The sequence below is a fragment of the Pangasianodon hypophthalmus genome, chromosome 29 (assembly GCF_027358585.1).
Source record: "Pangasianodon hypophthalmus isolate fPanHyp1 chromosome 29, fPanHyp1.pri, whole genome shotgun sequence".
Classification (NCBI taxonomy): Eukaryota; Metazoa; Chordata; class Actinopteri; order Siluriformes; family Pangasiidae; genus Pangasianodon; species Pangasianodon hypophthalmus.
The window spans coordinates 15558211-15584237 of NC_069738.1; the positions used below are offsets into that span (position 1 = coordinate 15558211).

General features: G+C 44.9%; 1 protein-coding gene across 2 annotated transcripts; it reads left to right on the forward strand.

Moving 5' to 3' along the window:
• The first annotated feature begins 9986 nt into the window (after nt 1–9986).
• On the forward strand, nt 9987–24226 carry tcf19l (transcription factor 19 (SC1), like). Of its 2 annotated transcripts, XM_026928600.3 has the most exons (5): nt 9987–10301; nt 10902–11373; nt 11456–12425; nt 16340–16694; nt 17682–24226. In XM_026928600.3, the coding sequence occupies exons 2-4, from the start codon at nt 11088–11090 to the stop codon at nt 16677–16679; spliced, it is 1596 nt and encodes a 531-aa protein (XP_026784401.2). In that variant the 5' UTR covers nt 9987–10301; nt 10902–11087; the 3' UTR covers nt 16680–16694; nt 17682–24226. The 2 variants fall into 2 exon arrangements, with proteins under 2 accessions (XP_026784401.2, XP_026784400.2); XM_026928599.3 differs by having other exon boundaries at nt 16340–24226.
• The last annotated feature ends 1801 nt before the right edge of the window (nt 24227–26027 follow it).

A 26027-nucleotide genomic window follows, 5' to 3' on the forward strand; every position in this document is an offset into this window, starting at 1 on the left:
GATAATTGGGTTCAATTAGACTAGACACACCCAGGCTTGATTACTGCCAGCGCTGTTCGATTTAAACATCACTCAAATAAAAACCCTGCCATCAATATGAAGTAGGCTAAAATGCCTCAACAAGCAGCACACTATGGCACAAAAAAGAAATTCTGGAAGAGATGAGAAAGAAAGATACTGAAATATATCAGTCTGGAAAAGGTTACAGAGCCATTTCTATTCAATTTTATTTGTATAGTGCTTTTAACAATGGACATTGTCACAAAGCAGCTTTACAGAAATATATAAACTCGGGATATAAATTTGAAATTTATAAATTTATCCCTAATGAGCGAGCCAGAGGTGACGGTGGTGAGGAAAAACTCCCTGAGACAATATGAGGAAGAAACCTTGAGAGGAACCAGACTCAGAAGGGAACCCATAAATCGTTCCCTTCTATTACTGTGTACTACATGGACAAATAGTGCAATTGTGCAACCAGGAAATTCGTAACAGTTTTCACATGAAGTCTATTTTATTGAAGTTATCAACTGTTCACTGATGGAGACTTGCTAAAGCTATCATAGCAATTGAGGTCCAAAGCCATCTTCATGGTTTCTAAATGGTACCATCCTCAGTAATCTCATGTATCTTTAAGCTGTCCATATGGAGGCATCTTCAGCAGCAGCGAGTGATTTCCATGAGATGAGAACTCCAACCAGAAGTAGGGCATCAGGATGGATCAGACAGGTCCTGAGACCCAAAGTTACATCTGGTGTAAAGCTAACAGCATTCCACAGTAAGAACATCATACCAACAGTCAAACATGGTGGTGGTAGTGTGTTGGTGTGGGGATGGTTAATTGATAGAACTATGAATTCTGCTCTCTACCAGAAAATCCTGAAGGAGAATGTCCATGATCTGAAGCACAAGTGCAATTGGGTTCTGCTGCAACACAACAATCCGAAGCAGAAGAGCGAGTCCACCTCTGAATGGCTTAAAAGAAACAAAATTAATCTTTTGGAGCGGCCTAGTAAAAGTTCAGTCTAGAAATGCCTTCAGTTTTACTGAGTAATATCTTCACCTTTAAAGGGAGCTCTAAGAGCCACAGGCTGAATCTTATCTGTGCTTCGTCAATCACAGGCTTAAGATTTAGGTTACTAACAAATTTTTATTTATTTATTTATTTTTTTATGTTTTACAAATACAGCCAGGGGTTACATTAAGAGAGAGAGAGAGAGAGAATTAAATACCAAAGATAGAAATAAACATGAGAGTTTATTTTAAATAAAAACATCTGAATACATCGATTATTACTGTTAATGAGGGAAGAAGAGAAACAAATTCGACCATCTGAAGCGTCCGTGACAGCAGAGGAAGCGGAGAGCAGGTGCTTTAAAGCATTCAATCCCAGAGGGGACTGGAGGTTTAAATTTAAGTTTCTAATTTAAAAAATCAGAGTACGGGTCAACGAAAGTCCTTCATGGTTAAAAAGTTGGCTCGCCAAAACCAAATCATTAGAAAAACATTTCTCAAGAAATAAAGTCTTAGATTTATGCAGAATGTGCTCATTATTCCAGATATAACACCTGAAGAAGTTAATTAAATTCCATGAGAGACGCCTCTGTGTGTGAAAGGTGGATAAGTTCCTCAGAGGTTTGGTAATGCTGTAGCTACAGAGCAAAAGAAACTGACCACCACCAACCTGTGAAAAAATAAAAGGAGGTATAATATTCATAATAAACATATAATATCTTTTTTTTCAGAAACTGCTTAATCCAATTAATTGTAAAGTGTAATTAAGAGTGCTGAATTCTAAGCAGACCTCCGCTTCCAGTTGTGTTCATAACCAGATTTCTGTATGTAATGAGTTTATTTTCTGTAAATAAGTGAAAGCATTTCGTCAACGTTTCGTCAGCGTGTCGTCAGCGTTTAATCAGCGTTTCGTCAGCGTTTAATCCGCGTTTCGTCAGCGTGTCATCAGCATTTCGTCAGCGTGTCGTCAGCATTTCGTCAGCGTGTCATCAGCGTTTCGTCAGCGTGTCGTCAGCGTTTAATCAGCGTTTCGTCAGCATTTCGTCAGCGTGTCATCAGCATTTCGTCAGCGTGTCGTCAGCATTTCGTCAGCGTGTCGTCAGCGTTTCGTCGGCGTGTCATCAGCGTTTCGTCGGCGTGTCGTCGGCGTTTCGTCGGCGTGTCGTCGGCGTTTCGTCGGCGTGTCGTCAGCGTTTCGTCAGCATTTCGTCAGCGTGTCATCAGCATTTCGTCAGCGTGTCGTCAGCGTGTCGTCAGCGTTTCGTCAGCGTGTCGTCAGCGTGTCATCAGCATTTCGGCAGCGTGTCGTCAGCGTGTCGTCAGCGTTTCGTCAGCGTGTCGTCAGCGTGTCGTCAGCGTTTCGTCAGCGTGTCGTCAGCGTGTCATCAGCATTTCGTCGGCGTTTCGTCGGCGTTTCGTCGGCGTTTCGTCAGCGTGTCGTCGGCGTTTCGTCGGCGTGTCGTCAGCGTCAGCATTTCGTCAGCGTTTCGTCGGCGTGTCGTCAGCGTTTCGTCAGCGTGTCATCAGCATTTCGTCAGCGTGTCGTCAGCGTGTCGTCAGCGTTTCGTCAGCGTGTCGTCAGCGTGTCATCAGCATTTCGGCAGCGTGTCGTCAGCGTGTCGTCAGCGTTTCGTCAGCGTGTCGTCAGCGTGTCGTCAGCGTTTCGTCAGCGTGTCGTCAGCGTGTCATCAGCATTTCGGCAGCGTGTCGTCAGCGTTTCGTCGGCATTTCGTCGGCGTTTCGTCGGCGTTTCGTCGGCGTTTCGTCGGCGTGTCGTCGGCGTTTCGTCGGCGTGTCGTCAGCGTCAGCATTTCGTCAGCGTTTCGTCGGCGTGTCGTCAGCGTTTCGTCAGCGTGTCGTCAGCATTTCGTCGGCGTGTCATCAGCATTTCGTCAGCGTTTCGTCAGCATTTCGTCAGCGTGTCGTCAGCATTTCGTCGGCGTGTCGTCAGCGTTTCGTCAGCGTGTCGTCAGCGTTTCGTCAGCATTTTGTCAGCATTTCGTCAGCGTGTCGTCAGCGTTTCGTCAGCGTGTCGTCAGCATTTCGTCGGCGTGTCATCAGCGTTTCGTCGGCGTGTCATCAGCGTGTCATCAACATTTCGTCAGCATTTTGTCAGCATTTCGTCAGCATTTCGTCAGCGTTTCGTCAGCGTGTCATCAGCGTTTCGTCGGCGTGTCATCAGCGTTTCGTCAGCGTGTCGTCAGCATTTCGTCAGCGTGTCATCAGCATTTCGTCAGCGTGTCGTCAGCGTTTCGTCAGCGTGTCGTCAGCATTTCGTCAGCGTTTCGTCAGCGTTTCGTCAGCGTTTCGTCGGCGTGTCATCAGCGTTTCGTCAGCGTGTCGTCAGCATTTCGTCAGCGTGTCGTCAGCATTTCGTCGGCGTGTCGTCAGCGTTTCGTCAGCGTGTCGTCAGCGTTTCGTCAGCGTTTCGTCAGCATTTCGTCAGCATTTCGTCAGCGTTTCGTCAGCGTTTCGTCAGCGTGTCATCAGCATTTCGTCGGCGTGTCATCAGCGTTTCGTCGGCGTGTCATCAGCGTGTCATCAACATTTCGTCAGCATTTCGTCAGCGTGTCGTCAGCGTGTCATCAGCGTTTCGTCGGCGTGTCATCAGCGTTTCGTCGGCGTGTCATCAGCATTTCGTCGGCGTGTCATCAGCGTTTCGTCAGCATTTCGTCAGCGTTTCGTCGGCATTTCGTCAGCATTTCGTCAGCGTTTCGTCGGCATTTCGTCAGCGTTTCGTCGGCGTGTCATCAGCGTTTCGTCAGCGTGTCATCAGCGTTTCGTCGGCGTGTCATCAGCGTTTCGTCAGCATTTCGTCAGCGTTTCGTCGGCATTTCGTCAGCATTTCGTCAGCGTTTCGTCGGCGTGTCATCAGCGTTTCGTCGGCGTGTCATCAGCATTTCATCGGCGTGTCATCAGCGTTTCGTCAGCGTGTCATCAGCATTTCATCAGCATTTCGTCGGCGTGTCATCAGCATTTCATCGGCGTGTCATCAGCATTTCGTCAGCATTTTGTCAGCGTGTCGTCAGCATTTCGTCAGCGTTTCGTCAGCGTGTCGTCAGCGTGTCGTCAGCATTTCGTCAGCGTGTCATCAGCGTGTCATCAGCATTTCGTCAGCGTGTCATCAGCATTTCATCGGCGTGTCATCAGCATTTCGTCAGCATTTCGTCAGCGTGTCGTCAGCATTTCGTCAGCGTTTCGTCAGCGTGTCGTCAGCGTGTCGTCAGCATTTCGTCAGCGTGTCATCAGCGTGTCATCAGCATTTCATCAGCGTGTCATCAGCATTTCGTCAGCGTGTCATCAGCGTTTCGTCAGCGTGTCATCAGCATTTCGTCAGCGTTTCGTCAGCGTGTCATCAGCATTTCGTCAGCGTGTCATCAGCATTTTGTCAGCATGTCATCAGCATTTCGTCAGCGTGTCGTCAGCGTTTCGTCAGCGTGTCGTCAGCGTGTCATCAGCATTTCGGCAGCGTGTCGTCAGCGTGTCGTCAGCGTTTCGTCAGCGTGTCGTCAGCGTGTCGTCAGCGTTTCGTCAGCGTGTCGTCAGCGTGTCATCAGCATTTCGGCAGCGTGTCGTCAGCGTTTCGTCGGCATTTCGTCGGCGTTTCGTCGGCGTTTCGTCGGCGTTTCGTCGGCGTGTCGTCGGCGTTTCGTCGGCGTGTCGTCAGCGTCAGCATTTCGTCAGCGTTTCGTCGGCGTGTCGTCAGCGTTTCGTCAGCGTGTCGTCAGCATTTCGTCGGCGTGTCATCAGCATTTCGTCAGCGTTTCGTCAGCATTTCGTCAGCGTGTCGTCAGCATTTCGTCGGCGTGTCGTCAGCGTTTCGTCAGCGTGTCGTCAGCGTTTCGTCAGCATTTTGTCAGCATTTCGTCAGCGTGTCGTCAGCGTTTCGTCAGCGTGTCGTCAGCATTTCGTCGGCGTGTCATCAGCGTTTCGTCGGCGTGTCATCAGCGTGTCATCAACATTTCGTCAGCATTTTGTCAGCATTTCGTCAGCATTTCGTCAGCGTTTCGTCAGCGTGTCATCAGCGTTTCGTCGGCGTGTCATCAGCGTTTCGTCAGCGTGTCGTCAGCATTTCGTCAGCGTGTCATCAGCATTTCGTCAGCGTGTCGTCAGCGTTTCGTCAGCGTGTCGTCAGCATTTCGTCAGCGTTTCGTCAGCGTTTCGTCAGCGTTTCGTCGGCGTGTCATCAGCGTTTCGTCAGCGTGTCGTCAGCATTTCGTCAGCGTGTCGTCAGCATTTCGTCGGCGTGTCGTCAGCGTTTCGTCAGCGTGTCGTCAGCGTTTCGTCAGCGTTTCGTCAGCATTTCGTCAGCATTTCGTCAGCGTTTCGTCAGCGTTTCGTCAGCGTGTCATCAGCATTTCGTCGGCGTGTCATCAGCGTTTCGTCGGCGTGTCATCAGCGTGTCATCAACATTTCGTCAGCATTTCGTCAGCGTGTCGTCAGCGTGTCATCAGCGTTTCGTCGGCGTGTCATCAGCGTTTCGTCGGCGTGTCATCAGCATTTCGTCGGCGTGTCATCAGCGTTTCGTCAGCATTTCGTCAGCGTTTCGTCGGCATTTCGTCAGCATTTCGTCAGCGTTTCGTCGGCATTTCGTCAGCGTTTCGTCGGCGTGTCATCAGCGTTTCGTCAGCGTGTCATCAGCGTTTCGTCGGCGTGTCATCAGCGTTTCGTCAGCATTTCGTCAGCGTTTCGTCGGCATTTCGTCAGCATTTCGTCAGCGTTTCGTCGGCGTGTCATCAGCGTTTCGTCGGCGTGTCATCAGCATTTCATCGGCGTGTCATCAGCGTTTCGTCAGCGTGTCATCAGCATTTCATCAGCATTTCGTCGGCGTGTCATCAGCATTTCATCGGCGTGTCATCAGCATTTCGTCAGCATTTTGTCAGCGTGTCGTCAGCATTTCGTCAGCGTTTCGTCAGCGTGTCGTCAGCGTGTCGTCAGCATTTCGTCAGCGTGTCATCAGCGTGTCATCAGCATTTCGTCAGCGTGTCATCAGCATTTCATCGGCGTGTCATCAGCATTTCGTCAGCATTTCGTCAGCGTGTCGTCAGCATTTCGTCAGCGTTTCGTCAGCGTGTCGTCAGCGTGTCGTCAGCATTTCGTCAGCGTGTCATCAGCGTGTCATCAGCATTTCATCAGCGTGTCATCAGCATTTCGTCAGCGTGTCATCAGCGTTTCGTCAGCGTGTCATCAGCATTTCGTCAGCGTTTCGTCAGCGTGTCATCAGCATTTCGTCAGCGTGTCATCAGCATTTTGTCAGCATGTCATCAGCATTTCGTCAGCGTGTCGTCAGCGTTTCGTCAGCATTTTGTCAGCATGTCATCAGCATTTCGTCAGGATTTTGTCAGCATGTCATCAGTATTTCGTCAGCATTTCGTCAGCGTGTCATCAGCGTTTCGTCAGCGTGTCATCAGCATTTCGTCAGCGTTTCGTCAGCGTTTCGTCAGCGTTTCGTCAGCATTTCGTCAGCATTTCGTCAGCGTGTTGTCAGCGTTTCGTCAGCGTGTCATCAGCATTTCGTCGGCGTGTCATCAGCGTTTCGTCGGCGTGTCATCAGCGTGTCATCAACATTTCGTCAGCATTTCGTCAGCGTGTCGTCAGCGTGTCATCAGCGTTTCGTCGGCGTGTCATCAGCGTTTCATCAGCGTTTCGTCGGCGTGTCATCAGCATTTCGTCGGCGTGTCATCAGCGTTTCGTCAGCATTTCGTCAGCGTTTCGTCGGCATTTCGTCAGCATTTCGTCAGCGTTTCGTCGGCATTTCGTCAGCGTTTCGTCGGCGTGTCATCAGCGTTTCGTCAGCGTGTCATCAGCGTTTCGTCGGCGTGTCATCAGCGTTTCGTCAGCATTTCGTCAGCGTTTCGTCGGCATTTCGTCAGCGTTTCGTCAGCGTTTCGTCGGCGTGTCGTCAGCGTTTCGTCGGCGTGTCATCAGCATTTCATCAGCATTTCGTCGGCGTGTCATCAGCATTTCATCGGCGTGTCATCAGCATTTCGTCAGCATTTTGTCAGCGTGTCGTCAGCATTTCGTCAGCGTTTCGTCAGCGTGTCGTCAGCGTGTCGTCAGCATTTCGTCAGCGTGTCATCAGCGTGTCATCAGCATTTCGTCGGCGTGTCATCAGCGTTTCGTCAGCGTGTCATCAGCGTTTCGTCGGCGTGTCATCAGCGTTTCGTCAGCATTTCGTCAGCGTTTCGTCGGCATTTCGTCAGCGTTTCGTCAGCGTTTCGTCGGCGTGTCGTCAGCGTTTCGTCGGCGTGTCATCAGCATTTCATCGGCGTGTCATCAGCGTTTCGTCAGCGTGTCATCAGCATTTCATCAGCATTTCGTCGGCGTGTCATCAGCATTTCATCGGCGTGTCATCAGCATTTCGTCAGCATTTTGTCAGCGTGTCGTCAGCATTTCGTCAGCGTTTCGTCAGCGTGTCGTCAGCGTGTCGTCAGCATTTCGTCAGCGTGTCATCAGCGTGTCATCAGCATTTCGTCGGCGTGTCATCAGCGTTTCGTCGGCGTGTCATCAGCGTTTCGTCAGCATTTCGTCAGCGTTTCGTCGGCATTTCGTCAGCGTTTCGTCAGCATTTCGTCGGCGTGTCGTCAGCGTTTCGTCGGCGTGTCATCAGCATTTCATCGGCGTGTCATCAGCGTTTCGTCAGCGTGTCATCAGCATTTCATCAGCATTTCGTCGGCGTGTCATCAGCATTTCATCGGCGTGTCATCAGCATTTCATCGGCGTGTCATCAGCATTTCGTCAGCATTTTGTCAGCGTGTCGTCAGCATTTCGTCAGCGTTTCGTCAGCGTGTCGTCAGCGTGTCGTCAGCATTTCGTCAGCGTGTCATCAGCGTGTCATCAGCATTTCGTCAGCGTGTCATCAGCATTTCATCGGCGTGTCATCAGCATTTCGTCAGCATTTCGTCAGCGTGTCGTCAGCATTTCGTCAGCGTTTCGTCAGCGTGTCGTCAGCGTGTCGTCAGCATTTCGTCAGCGTGTCATCAGCGTGTCATCAGCATTTCATCAGCGTGTCATCATTTCGTCAGCGTGTCATCAGCGTTTCGTCAGCGTGTCATCAGCATTTCGTCAGCGTTTCGTCAGCGTGTCATCAGCATTTCGTCAGCATGTCATCAGCATTTCGTCAGCGTGTCATCAGCGTTTCGTCAGCATTTTGTCAGCATGTCATCAGCATTTCGTCAGGATTTTGTCAGCATGTCATCAGCATTTCGTCAGCATTTCGTCAGCGTGTCATCAGCGTTTCGTCAGCGTGTCATCAGCATTTCGTCAGCGTTTCGTCAGCGTGTCATCAGCATTTCGTCAGCGTGTCATCAGCGTGTCATCAGCATTTCGTCAGCGTGTCATCAGCATTTCGTCAGCATGTCGTCAGCATTTCGTCAGCGTTTCGTCAGCGTTTCGTCAGCGTGTCATCAGCATTTCGTCAGCGTGTCATCAGCATTTCGTCAGCGTGTCATCAGCATTTCGTCAGCGTGTCGTCAGCGTGTCGTCAGCGTTTCGTCAGCGTGTCATCAGCATTTCGTCAGCGTGTCATCAGCATTTCGTCAGCGTGTCGTCAGCATTTCGGCAGCGTGTCATCAGCATTTCGTCAGCGTTTCGTCAGCGTGTCATCAGCATTTCGTCAGCGTTTCGTCAGCGTGTCATCAGCATTTCGTCAGCGTGTCATCAGCATTTCGTCAGCGTTTCGTCAGCGTGTCATCAGCATTTCGTCAGCATTTTGTCAGCATGTCATCAGCATTTCGTCAGCATGTCGTCAGCATTTCGTCAGCGTGTCATCAGCATTTCGTCAGCGTTTCATCAGCGTGTCATCAGCGTTTCGTCAGCGTGTCATCAGCGTTTCGTCAGCGTGTCATCAGCGTTTCGTCAGCGTGTCATCAGCGTTTCGTCAGCGTGTCATCAGCATTTCGTCAGCGTGTCATCAGCATTTCGTCAGCGTTTCATCAGCGTGTCATCAGCGTTTCGTCAGCGTGTCATCAGCGTTTCATCAGCGTGTCATCAGCGTTTCGTCAGCGTGTCATCAGCGTTTCATCAGCGTGTCATCAGCGTTTCGTCAGCGTGTCATCAGCGTTTCGTCAGCGTGTCATCAGCATTTCGTCAGCGTGTCATCAGCATTTCGTCAGCGTGTCATCAGCATTTCGTCAGCGTGTCATCAGCGTTTCGTCAGCGTGTCATCAGCATTTCGTCAGCGTGTCGTCAGCATTTCGTCAGCGTGTCATCAGCATTTCGTCAGCGTGTCGTCAGCGTGTCGTCAGCTTTCGTCAGCATTTTGTCAGCTTTTCCTCAGAGTGTCATCAGCATTTCGTCAGCGTGTCGTCAGCATTTCGTCAGCGTGTCATCAGCATTTCGTTAGCGTGTCATCAGCATTTCGTCAGCGTTTCGTCAGCGTGTCGTCAGCGTGTCATCAGCATTTCGTCAGCGTGTCATCAGCATTTCGTCAGCGTGTCATCAGCATTTCGTCAGCGTGTCGTCAGCATTTCGTTAGCGTGTCATCAGCGTGTCATCAGCGTGTCGTCAGCGTGTCGTCAGCATTTCGTCAGCGTGTCATCAGCATTTCGTCAGCGTTTCGTCAGCATGTCATCAGCATTTCGTTAGCGTGTCATCAGCATTTCGTCAGCGTTTCGTCAGCGTGTCATCAGCGTGTCGTCAGCGTGTCATCAGCATTTCGTCAGCGTGTCGTCAGCATTTCGTCAGCGTGTCATCAGCATTTCGTCAGCGTTTCGTCAGCATTTCGTTAGCGTGTCATCAGCGTGTCGTCAGCGTGTCGTCAGCATTTCGTCAGCGTGTCGTCAGCATTTCGTCAGCGTTTCGTCAGCATTTCGTCAGCGTGTCATCAGCGTGTCATCAGCATTTCGTCAGCGTGTCATCAGCGTGTTATCAGCATGTTATCAGTGCTCCTGCGACACTTTTTCCCGCTTCCGAGGTCAGTGGAACGGTTGGACTCCGCCCATGTGGGAGGAGCTGGAGTGTGTGTGACTCCGCCCCCTGGAGTTTTGGTTCTGCAGCGAGAGACATGACTCGAAGCCTTCCTGCTTCATGAGGCAGATTTATTCACACACACGTAAACACTATCGAGTATTTCACTAATGACAGAGTGAAAACTCTTTCTTACAGGATCGAATCAGATGATTTCCCACTGCTGCAGCCAGACCGGAAGTGACGTTCAATCTCGCGCAATGCAACCGGCGCGCCAAATTTCAAAGCACTTCCTGGGAAGAAATCGCTAAACAGGCGAGAAGCGAGCAGAGAGAGAGGCATAATGTTCAGGTTTGCAGTAAGCTGGCCGCAGATTTAGGGTATGTCATGGTTTTTTGAATGTTTTGCGGCCCTGATGCTGAGCTGAAACAGGGGTTTAAATGACTCTTGGGCGCTTTATTTGAAGTTTGTGTGAGTTGCTGTGAGCTAATCCGTGTTTAGCGCCTTCCCTCGCCACTTCCTGTTACAGCTGCACGCGCGCGCCGCCGACTTATTAAACACAATAATGTAAATATTCAAAAGGAAACGCGTAATGTAGCTGGACTTGCATTTGGACATCAGTTTCAAACATCAACTTTGATGTTTGGACAGTTCAGTTAGCGTGCTATTGCTAAGGAGCTAGCTCTGGATGCTAAACAATAAGACTGTGCAACAGCTGCAGAAGCTATGCTAAGCTAAGCTAAGTCCCAGCTGAGCACTGTAAGGGCTCTGCATCATCACCAGTTAAAGGACGCTTTAAACAAGCTGTATAATGTAATACTTTGTTTGTGTTATGTTGATGACCATGATGTAATGTATATTACTGAATGATGTGTTTTATTTTAACAGTAAAATGTCCCATGCAATAAATACACAGTAATTATTCTCATATTCCTGCTATTTATATAAAGTTATAGATGAATTTATTTATTTGTTTACAGGATGAAGACCATCTGAGTCACAGCTGTGTGCATTAACACAACAGGCTAATTATTTTAGACTTTTACACGATAAACACACTTTTATAGGATGTTGCTGTAAAACTCTCCCTCATTGACGCAGGGATTTATATTTAATGAGTAAAGATGGAGGGTCGTGTGTGAGGTGTCTGACGGCGGCGTTCCAACATGTTCCCCGGAATCCACCCGTGCTTCCAGCTGTTGAGGATAGGCTCGTCGAGCAGCGTGAACAGCCCGGGCAGTGCTGGTTCTGACTCGGCCCATGACCTGTACACTTTCCGGCCGGCGCTCGCGCACTCGGTGTTCAGATTGGGCAGGCTGGCGGAGCTGTGCGACGTCACCCTGGAGTCCACAGCTGTTTCACGCGTACACGCCGAGCTGCATGCTGAAAAACAGACTGACGCTGCAGGAGAGGAGAGCTGGAAGGTCCAAGTGCGGGACCGGAGCAGCTATGGTTGGTGTTAAAGTAGTCGGTGTTGTGTTTTGTCCAAAGTGTCGTCTCTGTCACATCATTGACCCGTTTGTTCTGTTGATAGGTACGTGGGTGAACGACGTCCGAATCCAGTCCGGTGTCTTGCTGGAGATATTTGATGGCGACACACTGACGTTTGGTGACCAAACAGTGGAAGGGAGCCCAGAGTTCTACTTCCTTTTCCAGAAGGTCAGGGTCAGTCCGCAGGACTTCGACGCCATAACTGTCCCGAAGGCCAGCTCCTTCTCGTCCAATATCAATAACCGGATCAGAACAAGCCTGGACTGCAAACAAGAACCCGGCCTTGACATTTCTAAGTTGTCCATCAACAAAGCCACAGTCATTCTCAACTCCATCGGCAGCCTTAGTAAGATCAACGGCAGCTGCTGGACCTTCAAGAGGACTGACAAAACCGCTGGCCTGAGTTCAGCAGACACGCCTTCGTTTCAAACTCTGGTGCCACCTTCAACTCCTCCTTCTCTTTCTGATAGTCGAGAGACTGCAAAGTCCATCCCACCATCATCCAAGAGTCGGCGCAAATCAGCCCACACTGTGCTTTTGGAAGACGACAGTGTGGAGGACCATGATGGCTGCAGGACTGGCTTAGAGGAAGCATGGAAAGCCAAAGCTGGCAAGAGACGACGTCTGTACAAGTCCGAGTCGGAGATTTTCCAGTCTCCACTGTCCAGTATGGAGTTAAGCATGAGGCCGCAGCTCGACACCCGGCCGGTCACGCCCAAGCAGAATGCAGTCATTTTCAATCAGCTGAGCAACGGGAAACTCGATCGTCCTCCTTTTACCTTGATCCTGAAGCGCGAGAGTGAAAATACCGGCCACAGCAAAAGTGTAAATCTGGTGGGATGCCGGCAGCAGAAGCGTTGCTCTTCAGCTCCTCGTGGCAGGCGGAGGGCAAACAGCACGCCGCTGTGCTCTTCACTGGTCGTCGGAGGTGAAAGTTATCAGCTGGCGTCTCCGCCTGCGCGACCGGCCAAAGCGCTGAGGGGCCACGCCGCACGGTTCCACGCCTCCACCAGGTACGTCAGTGTGCTGAGTTCGACGGCGTTTACTTTGTGCTCATCTATAATAAATTTGTTTGTTCATCTTGCATGCAATAATACTTGTTTTAGAAATACTAATGTTGATCATCAGCCTTAAAGATTCAAACTGAGCTCGGGGAAAACATTTCAGTTTCGCTTCACTTTTCATTTTACGTAAAATCACAAAATAAAACTCTGAGTTTAAAGATGTTCTACTATATTTTTCTTTTAATTTAAATAACCTGCTCCTGGGATGCAGCAGAACAGAAGGATAGAGCAACAGGAGAGAGACAGATGAGATAATATACATATATAACACTGGACTGGTCTGTTTTTCACTACAGGGCCGAATGGTTCTGAGCAAAGAGAAGCTGTTTCTGCACCATAACCATACACAGCTCGATAAAACACACACACACACACACACACACACACACACACGCACACACACACACACACACACACACAGGAAAACGAGTGATTCCACCATTTTAGCATATAACAGCACATTCTCACTCTTTTACAAATCAGTTGTTTAACGTCCTCATGGACGACATTTTCTCTGAACACATCTGCAGTGACAGAGCAGGAGAGCAAAAAAAAAACAAAAAACAAAACCACAGTGTAATTAATTATTATAATTACAGTGTAATTAATCACTTGCTAATTATCATCACTGTTGGTATTATTTGTAAAATGTTAGATTTGACATGCTGACACTAGGCTGGATTCCAGGTGGTGTCAGGTAATACAGAAGAGTTCAAAACACCTGCGCAGATCATTCCAGATTCACGTGTCGATGGGCTCATCTGCTGTTTTATTGGGGGGAAAGACTGCTCTTTCGGCATAGTTTTGAGTGATAACTCGGACACAGATCTGGTAATATAGTGTAATATAATTTAATATAGTGTAATAAAGTGTAATATAATGTAATATAATTTAATATAGTGTAATAAAGTGTAATTATAGTGTAATTATAGTGTAATATAGTGTAGTCCATATTCATTTTAGCCTGTTCACGTGGGCCGTGTTTGGGCCTTGAGTTTGACACGCGTCTTTACATTTCATAGGCGTGGCTTAATATTTTTTCGATGTTAGTTTAATGAGGATGGATATGTTGTTATTCTAACAATATCTATTTGAAAGCACAAATTTCAAGCATCTTGTGATTTTATATAAAGCAAACTCTTTATCAAATTCCTTATTTGTGCTTTAAATTTGTTATTGGGAACAGGGAATGATCATTAGATTAGCCCCAGAGGAGAAACCGTACTTTTATACAAGATAAAAAAGTTGTTCTACTTTTTTTTTCCACAATAACACAAACGCCAAATGATATTTGTTACAGCCCTTCTAAATTATAAGCCACATTTAAGCCAATTAGTTGTTGACTTTTGAACAGTGCAGCTCTTAGTTGAAATATTCGCCAGTGACTTGATTTTTATTTTTTTTATTTATTTATTTATTTTGAGGTTGCAAACATGCTGCTGGGTCCAAAAATATTTTAACATCTTGCAAGCTACCTGTAGAGACACTAGCGCCCAACTCTGCATATTTAAATGCATTATAAATGCAGGATATTAATTATGAATAAATTTGAAAAACCCAAATAAAATAAACTTTGGCTTCGTGACATGAGTTGTGTTTTGAATTGAGAAAACGTTTATCTCATAGACTCATTATGAGACTTCATTCATTTCAGGCCCTGATCTGCCATTTTCAACCCTCTGAGTTGTCATACAAACTACTTTTTGTAGAATGAAATAGAATTGATTGAGAAATGACCATAAATTTGTGAAACAGTTGGACTACCTGATAAGGTGACCTGATAACGCACCAGAATACTCAACGGTTAATAAGCGTAGTTCAACCCGGGACAACGAATTTCCACTGTTCCCACATTGACCACAAATAAATAACTGCAAGTCTGATTATTCCTCACGTTAAGCACAAGTTATGCCATGAGGCCAACAGTGAAGGGTAACGTAACGTGCTCTCATCCATTCGAGGTCTTTGACTGTAGCGGATTCTCCCTTGTAATGTTCTCTTTCATTTTCCATCAGATGTGGTTTTGGTCTAAATGAAGAGGCATAGAGCATGTACAGCGTGATTCATAACACAGACTAACTGCGCAGTAATGAAATTATTTGCCCTCTGTTTATAACTATAGAATTCAAATCAAATTTGTTGATTAATTGTTGTAGCCCTACTGATGATGTTCATTAAAATTGATTGTGCTGATTTCATGGAACTATGCCATCCTCCAGAAAAAATATATTCTTCACAGATCCTCTTCTGAGTGACACCAGATAGTGAGAAAAATAATTTCTCTTCTATAACTGTATACTATAGAGTCAAGCAGTGCTAAGTGTGTGAAAAGGGACTTGAGTATGAGCATCATTAGAGTTTTAACTTTAAGTCTGTCGTTCAAACTGAAGTTACTAAATGTACAAGGATGGAGACTTGAGTATAAACTGTTCAGAAATGCGGCATTGGGATGGATCAGGCAGGTCAAGCTCACTGGCATCTTAGGAGTGAGAGAGAGTGAGAGAGAGAGAACGAGCACAGATTATTAGCTAGGCTCTTGTCCTATAGTGGTTTAAGAGGATGTACATTATGGATGTACACAAGACTAGCTGTGACAGCATAACTAAAAGGGAGAGCCAGAAGCTAACACAGACATGAGGACGTCCTGGGACATAAAGCAGCAGCCACTCCACCATCAACACACCTGAGTGAACGTGTGAGAGTGGGGGGGCGACAGCATCCAAACATCCCAGTTCACCACAACACTCTATGCCTGTGAACCCTCCAGACCTGCCCCTGTACCTAAGAAAACTATTCACAAAAGGCTTGACTAAACAAATATGTTTTCAGCCGAGACTTAAACACTGAGACTGTGTCTGAGTCCCGAACACTAAGTGGAAGGCTGTTCCATAACTGTGGGGCTTTGTAAGAGAAAGCTCTACCCCCAGCTGTAGCCCTCACTATTCGAGGTACCAACGAAGAGCCTGCACCTTTTGATCAAAGTAGGCGTGGCGGATCATAAATGACCAAAAGTTCACTCAGGTACTGAGGCGCGAGACCATTTGGTGCTTTATAAGTTGTTGTCATCTTTTTATTATTCTTATTTTTCCACCTTTAAATGAATCATGCAGACCAAACTGTATGTCATAGAGACATGAAACTTGGTCATGAAACGTGAATGGTAGGTTTGGATAGGGGCCCACTATTATCTGCAGTCTCATTCAAATTGGCCACTGGGGGCTCTGTTCCTGTATGTGCATGCAAAAACAAGCATATCTCTTGGAAAATAAGGTGTACGGTGAAAATTCTTTGTTTCTATTTCTATAAAAATTGCCTTTTTGGACCATTTAACTTCCTACATTATTATTATTAAAGGTGACGAGGTGGTGCATTGAGTATTATAGCCCTTCTCTGGTCCAGGATTTCTGTTTCGATCCTGAGCTCGAGTCTGTGTGGACTTTCACATGTTCTCCCTGTACCAAAGTAGGTTTCCTCCGGGTTATCCGGACCCTCTCCAGAGCTTCCCCGACCAGGATGAGCCGGTTACTGAAAATGAATTAATTTAATTAGTCCTTTAACTTGTGTTAATTGTGGTGCAGTGGGGTAAGAGGTGGCTCAGTGGTTAAGGGATCACAAGGTTGGGGGTTCAAGCCCCAGAGCCGCCACGCTGCCGCTGTTGGTGCCTTGAGCTTGGCCTATAATCCTCTGCTCCACTGTATCATGGCCTGACTTTCAACCCCAACCTCCTAAGAAGCTGAAATGTTCTAACAGACACCAGACTGTAGAAAATCTTTAAACTTGCTGATGCCATTTATTGCAGAATATTTGTTAATTTTTAATCTACACTGAAACTTTTTATGATCTATAATCTTTTATCATTGCAGTAGACGGCGTGGCAGACCCAGGAAGCACCCACCACCCCAGCCTTCCCTTCCATCTCCCATTTCCTCCTCGTCATCATCTAGCTCTTCATCATCATCATCTTCAACATCGTCTTCCTCAGAGGATGAAGACGACGATGAACATGAAGAAGAAATGAGGGCCGCACAGGGCATAGAGCCATGTGCAGCGGTGCGTTGTCGTCTGCCGCAGCAGGACACAGTGCAGTGGGTGCAGTGTGACGACTGTGATGCCTGGTATCACTTGGACTGCCTTCCAAGCGACCGCAACCGAGCCACGTTCCTGCTCGATCCTAGCGCTGAATTCCACTGTGGCTGCTGCTGAGTGGCTCCACTAATGGTAATTAAAAAGGCTGGTCAGACAGAAGCAGTGCTCCTCCAAGATACATATTTAAGCAATAAAATCTCTGTTGTTTGACTGCCTCAGCTACTTGTTTTTAAGCATCAGACTCAGTTTGCAGGTAATACACTAAGCTTTATAGCATTATGGTACATTATGGCACATTATGGTGGTTGGATGGGTCTTATCGGGCACAACCTTTTTGGTGACATAGAAAAAGGTGTGCTGGATCTGCGTGGAAGTGTATGGGTTCCCCCAACGTTCTCATAAAATCAAAGGGATCCCTGCAATGTTTCTTTAAAATCAATTTTAATATGTTCAATAATCTCCTGGATATTTACCTATCTGGGAATAATACAGAAAATCGCTAGTAATATATCGTTCATGATAATACCAGTATAACTTTAAACATTTTGCCACATCGCAACATCAGCAGGATTTTACAGTTTGAGGGCTTTGCTTGCGTTTGCACGTTATTTTTCCAAAACACAAAATAATTTTGGACGTGCAAGGCCAGATTTTGGTCCTACCACTTTGGCTTAATGTTATTTATTTGATGGACAAAAGTATATATTGATCAAAAAACTTTTTACAAGGTAGAAGGCTCTCTGCTTCAGCTGTCTCTCTGAGCTTCACAGACAAAAGGTTAGAATTCCTGCTCAGCACAGTGTTTTCAATACAGCAGGTGAAAAACTGTGGTTCTTCACCAGATAACCTCCAGGTGTGGTTTTTTAACACCTGGATATGCTTTCGTGTGTGTGTGTGTGTGTGTGTGTGTGTGTGTGTGTGTGTGTGTGTGTGCTCTCTATGCCAAGACCTTTACCAAAGTTGTGAAATGACAGTGATGTAGTATTTGCTATAAATGCCTTCTGCACAGTCACTCCAGGTCCTGGAACCTACTCGCTGGGCAGTGGGAGTTATCTGGTGTTCACAGAGCCACAGTTAAATTAGTAATTAGTGTTTTATTTCTCCACCTCTACATGCCAGGGATGGGGTTTAACACCAGGATACCCCCTGCCACAAGGACATGAGATATCTACACACCTGTGGCTGACCATGAAGCTGTTTGGAGATGATCACTCCACTCACACCATCAAGAGGGTGATTTTTGACCTTCTAGAACCTGGCGAAGATGCAAGGTGACTCCCAGGTAGCTGCAGTGCAGATGTCCTGGAGCAGTACACCTCTCAGCAATGCCTATGAGGATGAAACACTCCTCGTGGAATGACCTGTCACGGTAGGGGCTGGACATCCAGCCTGTCCAGATCAATCTCCTGGATGGGTTTGTGAGAACTTGAGCGACTCCAACACAAGGGGGAGATCCCATACCGGGCTCTTCAGGGGTGTGGCACATGGCGACACCTAGCATATATAGGCCATGGGGCCAGTTGTGGGCTAGTGTGGCTTGTGGCCCAAAGTGCCATTGAGCTCTGTTGGGGAGAACCACATCTGGCAGTGAGTTGACTCTGCAGTTCCACCTGTGTTCCACCTGTGTTCCACCTGTGCCTGGCTGCATCTGCAGCACCACCTCTGGGTGCAGACGCCACTCTCTTAGGCATATGCAGTGCCCACTGCAAGTTGCTCTCCCTGAAGCTAGCCATCAGTGAGCGCATGTGATGAACTTCTGTGTAAAGTGGTGACTTACGCATCTGACCGTCACTCCATTGTCTGAACCAATCAGGACATGACAGTGCCTCGGAACGGGCAGGAAGAGTCAGAGGGCCAGCCAGGCCATCACAGTTCTAGCAGGTCACTGTGTTCTGACTTCACGTTGAGGGTCCATATGCCTCCTGTGACAACACTCTGCCCTAAAGCTGGTAGGGGTTGGTGTCAGTGGTCTTCTTTTGATGGGGAACCACCCCCAGATGTAACCCTTGAAAAAGGCTTCTCCTCCTCAGCAGGTCAGGTTCCACATCACTGAACTTAAATGCTTATCAAGCCTGGGGTTCAGCTGCAGAAAAACTGTACCTTCAACAGAAGTCACAAGCTGCACATTCACTCTGAATTCTACATGCAGTCCTGGCAGTGGGTTCGAGTGAGCAGTTAAAAGGAGCCAAAACTGCAGAAGGAATTTATAGCAAAAAATACAACAATTTCATTTCATGACTCTGTTGAAGGTCTCTGCATGGTGCACCTGTGCTCAAGACCATATCCAGGTGTTCACCACCACCACCCCTGGCAGGTAGACGGGGAGAAACAGATCCTGTCTTTCACACCATATACTCATTTTTCTTGTTGCACCCAAGTTTGTTGGCCAAATTACTTACTTACTTATATAAAAAAAAATTGTCAATACTAGTTTGACCTCATTTTGAATAACTTCGCACACGTTTACTAGCAGCAGGAATAGCTTTTCAAGGTAGAAACTTTAATGAATTGGAATACAGTCATCTTGAGAAACGCTTCTCTTAATAATTATTTCGTGATGCTGAAGTTCGTTCACTAGTTTCTTGTTCAGTTTTTCTGATCCAGTAGTTCAGACGCCTGTGGATGCTATTCTGAACCGTATTAATATCTCTTACACAAGGATGTTAAAGCTCTGAATAAAAGGTAAAAATCTGCTTAATTCTTTGTCCTTATCTCCTGATTCATTAGTACACAGGTTCCCAGCCCTGGTCCTGGACTACCTTCTGTCCTGCACATCTTAGTGTTTTCCCTGCTCCCATTACACCTGATTCAGCTAAATAATCAGCTAATTATCGTATTAACAGCCCTTCCTGAAGTGGAGTGGGCGTGTTAGAGCAGGGAGCACTGAAACGTGCAGGACAGGAGGTTCTCCTGGACCAGGGTTGGAAACCAGCGGATTAGTACAAAGTAACATGCTATAAAATAATAAATAAGAAGAAATTTCCTCAACAGTTTTTAATAAATGTGTTTTTAATGAATCACGTGCGCAGTTATTCAGAATAAGTTTAACTATTCTGAGTATTTTAGATCTTACAAACGATTTTGCTGGACCACATGATTTTAGGAGGATGGGAAGTGATAGTGGCTTACGGTCTCTGCTCACTGACTCGTCCACGTATTGAGAGGCTCGCGCTGCACGGATCGCGCTGCACGGATCGCGCTGCACGGATCACGCTGCACGGATCACGCTGCACGGCTCGCACTGCACGGCTCACGCTGGTCGCAATGATCTGCTTCCCATAGTTTTGTCTTACTCACACAAACACAGAATCAAATCCTGTGGCAGAGTGAGGCATGTTTGCTGCGCTCCTTCTCAAGTGATTGTGTTTTATGGGAGGTTGATAAAATTACACGTAACATGTTTTTTAGTCAGACTCATGCGGCTATTCACACTGAAAATCTCTTCAAGAAACAAATCGACCATCTACATGTTGTATTGTACATTAATGTGGGGAATTAAACCTCACCTCTTTTCATAAATAAGCAATTATTTTCTCATTTAGACCATTCATGGTTCAAAAAACTGTATTTTTCTAATCACACGAGCTGAGTGGACAACACTCTGTACTTAAATATACCGATTCATTTCATGTGCATTAGGATATTTCCATCTGTGAAGCTACACAGGTGACCACAGATCTTCAAGAAGAACCTGCATGTAATTAATCCTGTGCTACTGCTGTCTTCCTAGTTGTTTCTGAGAGTTTGATTTGTTGTTTGAAGCAGCAGTGAAGAAAAATTCTTTTGGCAGCTCAAAAGTTCAGTGTGTCATGTGTGCTCATTGAGTAGACTGAAGGTCTCTGCTGCACTGTTGCAGCAACTCGTTTTTGTGTCTCATGATGAACTCCACAGCACTGACTTAAGATCACATCACAAAGAACAGAAGAAGTTGTTTTTGATGATATTGAGTAGAAGAAACTTTTCGTGGTTAGTATATTTTATTTTCCCAGAAGACTTGTTTGTTTCTGTCTCTTAACAGCAAATTTTCTTTTAATATTAATGTAAGCTTTGAGTATGAGCTCTACTAACCGTTAGCAGGTGCAGGGGTGGACAAATCACTAGCCAGACACGTTTATTCAACAGTGAGAAGAAAAAAGAAATCGAATTCTAATGGACTTTTGCAAAATGAAATGTTTCCTTTGGTTTGTAGGCAATTTTTAAACTTATTTTATCTCACTATATGCACATCAAATGAGGCATGACCTGGCTGACGCTGGATCAGTTTTTAGTCAGTGTGCATGAATGACGGATCGTTTTCAGAATCAGGAACACAGAGGGATGGGGAAAGTATGAACACAAGCAAAGTAAATCATCCCCCAAGCCGTCTCCTGTGAACTGCACGCAGTAATCTCCTGGTTAAACCACAAGCCAACAGCCAGACTCCAGCACCACGTCTCGTAATGTTGGCGGTTTTTTGTCGAAGGCACAAACATGATGTGCTAGTTTAACTTTATTAGAAGAGAATAATAATCATACTTGTACATTTTCCCTTAGTCTGTACTAACGCACTTAACTAGCTGGCCAGACGTTGTGTTAGCTCCCCTTTTTAATCCTAGTCAGTTACGTTTCTGAGCACCGGAGTGTTTACCTGCCTGGTGAACTAGCTAATTAATTTATGATTTGCCCACCCCTGAGGTGGCTATTTAAGGATAGAATATGTGCTGTTGTATGAATGTACATCATCTTTCACTGTCTTCACTTTATTGCTTTACGTAAGATGACTATATGCAGTTCTTTTACAAAATTGCTGTTTGTCATGAGGGGAATCAGGGACTGAATAAAAACATGTAAAGATACCATGTGTCTAAGTTCATCTAATTGATTTCTTAAGTTTTTATGATGGAAAGTACTGCAGATCATGAAACCACAAGGAACCGGCTCCATACTGTGCATATTCAGGTTTCTTTTCAGTAATTCACAAGCAGATTAAATTGCTTTTAATGTTTATTTATTACCAGTCATTACACTGAATACCTTCCTCCATTTTTTTTATTCCTAAAATTTGAATAATTGTGTGTGACTTTGTTTCTTCTTTTATGATCTTTAATCCACGAGCACTGCACAGATCCATGTTTGGCCTGTGACTGGGCTGTTAGGGGTTTTAACTGGATCCTAGCTGGGTGAATATAACTTTTGTCAATTTAATATATTTTGTTGTAAATGAGTGATAGAATATTTCAATGTTAATACCTCAAGTAATAACTGTTTGCCTCCCTGGGTGTATGTGTGTGTTTCTTAGCGGTATAACACAATGGCATTATCTGTATCTGCTCAAAATATTTGTAAAAAATATTTGTTTTTGTATTCTGGTTTAAACCAGAAGTGGGCATGGTCCATACCATGAAAGTGTGTTTTTTTTCTTTTTTTTTTCTTCTCTTTACTCTTTTCTCTCCATTGTGCATTGGAAACACTTAAAATGCTGAAAAACAGGTTATAACAAATAGTGATTTTCCTAACCCTAGCTTTAATAACAGACGCACCTGTCTGCGTGACCTATATGCAGCAGCGGCTTAATGAGTGAAAGCATATTTCTTTTGTTTGTACAGAAATGTGGTAGAAATACAGTTTTATTTTGGATCTCAGGCTACAGGAGCAAACCACTGATGTTAAAAAAAAAAAAGCTAACAGCGCATCTCCTGTTAGTGTCATGTTCATGATACTGCAACTGAGAAATGCGCATCACTGTTAACTTGTTTTCCCAAAAGTGACTGAGAAAAATGCCTCTGCCTGTACATACTGGGCTAGTTCCAAGCCTTTGTGTGGAATTTTGTTGAAACCCTCCCCAGGAGATTAAAGCAAATTTTTATGTTCAAGCAATTTTTTTATTTTGTCGTGCAGAAGCCCAGTCTCGATGTACCTAATGGGAAGGAAAAAGAAGAAGAAAAATGGTCCACCTGCTGTTCGTGTCTGTATTAGTACTCGTTTATGACACGTTACCTGTTCAGTACAGATAATGTTTTCGTATTCTGTTACATCCCTAACGTGTGTTAAAACCAGTGTCAGATTTACGTTTTAACCTGCAGCCAGACTGGGACAAAAATTTAGGCCTCGCGCTCACCCGGGTCACCCCTTACATGCACAACTTCTGAGAATACTGATCACTGTAACGTACACTGACAAGAACCTGTACCTCCGCTCATTCACGCAAATGATCTGATCAGCTGTTCATGAAGCAGCAGCGCAATACATCATGTCAGCTTCGATCAACAGCTTCAGTGAATGTTCACATCAAACATCGAAATGGAGGAAAATATGATCTCTGTGACTTTAACCCTGGCATGGTTGTTGGTGCTGGAAGGGCTGGTTTGAGTATTTTACACACATTTTTTACACACAACAGTCCTTAAAGTTTACACAGAATGCCCCGGAAAACCAAACAAAAACATCCAGTGAGCATCAGTTCTGTGATCAGAAATACCGTGTTAATGAAAGAGGTCAGAGGAGAAAGACCAGAATGGTTTAAAGTGACAGGAAGGCTACAGTAACTCAAATAACCACTCTTTACAACAGGTGTGTGCAGAAAAGCATCTCAGAATGCAGAGTTTTACCCAGTTTTAGCATGGGACTAATAATTTATAATTTGCTTGATGGTTGTATCTCAAAAGAAGAGCGTTACTTTTAACAATAAAACCAACACTGTGAAAGTGATACCTTTGTTCCTTTTGTGTGAATTTCTATACCTTTAAATTAATCTCACTCCTTCAATTTAGAATAACTAGTCACTGAGTATCAGTGTTGGCTGCTACTGTCAGTTTACATTAATTTACTGCTATTAGCTAGAATTTATAAAAGTATATAAAAGTTTACAGACATCCAGGCTGAAGACATTCAAACTCGATTTTTCACAACTCTGTACATTTCATGTTCTCATACATTTCCTGTGTTAAGACAATTAGAGTGTTTTATCTATTTTATTTCTATGAGGTCATTTCAAAATAATAGCTAAGAGACAGATTTAGTTCAGCTTTTATTTACTATATCAGTGTTTCGATGGGTCAGAAGTTTTTTTTTAGTATTTGGTGGCGTTGCCTTTTAATTGTTTGAACTTGACTCAAACTCCTGTCGTAGCCTTCCACAAGCTTCTGAAAATACTTTGCTGGAATTGTGGCCATTCCTCCTGACAGAACCGGTTTGTGGGCCTCCTCTTTCAAACACGCTCTTCAGTTCAGTCCACAAATGTTCTGTGTGATTCAGGTCAGGGTGTTGTGGTGATCACTCCAGTACTTTCCAGCCATTTTACTACAGTGTTGGAGTTAATCTTAGGGTCACTGTCCTGCTCGAAGACCCAGTTACAACAGGTTTTAACTTTGATGTTTTGAGGTGTTGCTTCAGTATTTCTGGATAATCCTCCTTCCTCATGATGCCAACTATTTTAACTGTTTAAGTTTCCCTTTGGGAAAGTGAGGGGGAGTGAAGGGGAATCCAAGCGCACACACAAATTGTTTAACGTCAAGTCTATATCTGTGTTATTGTGTTTGCATTCTTACTGGACTTCCCTACTTCCCTTTGCCAAAAGGACAGCCCTTTGTTTAAATTTATTTGTTCATTCCACATTTTGTCATAATAAAGTTAATGAAATTTGAGTCTCATTAATAATTAGAATCTGTTCGGTTCAGTGCAGCCCAGATACAAAGTATGAGGAAATGTATTTATGAAACTCTGCATCTGCCAGAATGAAACTGCTGAAGGCAGATCTCACAAAAAAAGATGATAGGAAATTTAATTATCTCGCACTTAGGAGTACTGACAAACAATTTGACCTCACCAACAAACGAACCACCAAACAGGAAGTGAGGCCATATCTCAACAACGGCTTGACGGACTGAAACTTTAAAACACTAAAAATTATTATTATTTAAAACAAAAAAATTGTTCGGACCAACATTTTCGCACAAACATTTTCATGCCATTTGAGCACTAGGGGACGCTAAAACATGAAAACGCATGATTTTGCTATTTATCCATTTGGAATAAATTCATAATTGTAGTGTTATCTTTCTGACATGCTGCTGATTCACTGCAATGCAAAAATCTTTCGGTTCACGATTTCTGAATTTCCAGCATTACACACAACAGGAGGTTTGGCTAAATCTCAGCACTGAGGTGTTGATAAACCCTCAAACAAAAAACAGGGACTTTTTTAAATTATAAAAATCCCTTTTTTTTGTTGTTTTTTTTATTAACACAAGTGTTTGGTTCTTTTTTGTTTGGTCAGCTGATGTAAAAAAAAAAAATCATGCCCACCTTTGTATTTTATGCACTATTTGGAATTTTGTGAAAACACTTACAAATTTTTCACAGCCCACAATTTTTGTTTAATCTTCACCGCTTTTGTCTCAGATCGTCTTCAGTCCACGCTGCACAAAAGCTATCAGATGGATTTTTGATATTCAAAAGTGTTTGCATAGCATGTAAAACAAATTTTACACCAAAGGCATATTTTAAAAATGCATGTATGAATTCACAAAATCATGTAAATAAATGACATCTACTTTTCAAAACGAATCCAACAGTATATGATACGTGCTTGTGAACACGGCAAGTCAGAAGAGCAATGCAGGGGCCTACTACAGCACACTGAGCCTGAGATTTTAACAGATGGCACACCTTATATGTTCTGTTGAAAAAACTGTGTTCATTATTCCTATAAATTTCTATTAATTTTTTTTTCTAAATTTATTTTTACCTCTGTAAAGTCTGGTGAAATCTTTGTAGGCATAAAACTATTAATCATTTGTATTAAGTGACTTAACAGTTAAGGCTCTGGGTTACTGATCAGAAGGTCAGGGGTTCCAGCCCCAGCACAGCCAAGCTGCCCCTGTTGAGCCCTTGAGCAAGGCCCTTAACCCTCTCTGATCCTGGAGTGCTGTGTCATTGCTGTCTCTGCGCTCTGACCCCAACTTCCTAACAAGCTGGGATATGCAAAGAAAAGAATTTCACTGTAATGCAAAATAAAGGCTCAGGAGTCAACAGGAGTCTGACCATACTGAACGTGTACAGTAAAGGTAAGAGGATAACTTCTACATAAATGCATGAGCTCAGTGTTTAAAGCACTTCAAAAATTTCAATCAGTTACTGTCTGTGTTAATAAACACCATGCACGCAACATGTGTCTAAGGGTATATTATATATTTTAAAGCTTTCTCACCTGTATCTAAAGAAATGAATGATTTTTATAAAGGTGAAATATTATTTTACATACACATTACAAGAACTGACCACTAAATGTCAGTGAAAGACCACAAATGAATCAGGCTTTGGCTGTGAGGCCATATCTCAGCAACGGTTTAGTGCTCTAACACAAAACATGGTCATTTAGTTCAGCACCTTGTCTTGAATCAGCCTAGCAATATTTGTGTCACTGCACCACTAGGCACTATAATAACACGAAAATAACAAAATCATAAAAGTGCTCATAGCTCTTCA

Coding starts and splice junctions, on each gene's coding strand:
- tcf19l (XM_026928599.3), top strand. CDS start 11,088: ATGTTCCCCGGAATCCACCCGTGCTTCCAGCTGTTGAGGATAGGCTCG. Junction 11,374..11,455: donor GCGGGACCGGAGCAGCTATG/GTTGGTGTTAAA, acceptor TTCTGTTGATAG/GTACGTGGGTGAACGACGTC. Junction 12,426..16,339: donor CGGTTCCACGCCTCCACCAG/GTACGTCAGTGT, acceptor TTATCATTGCAG/TAGACGGCGTGGCAGACCCA.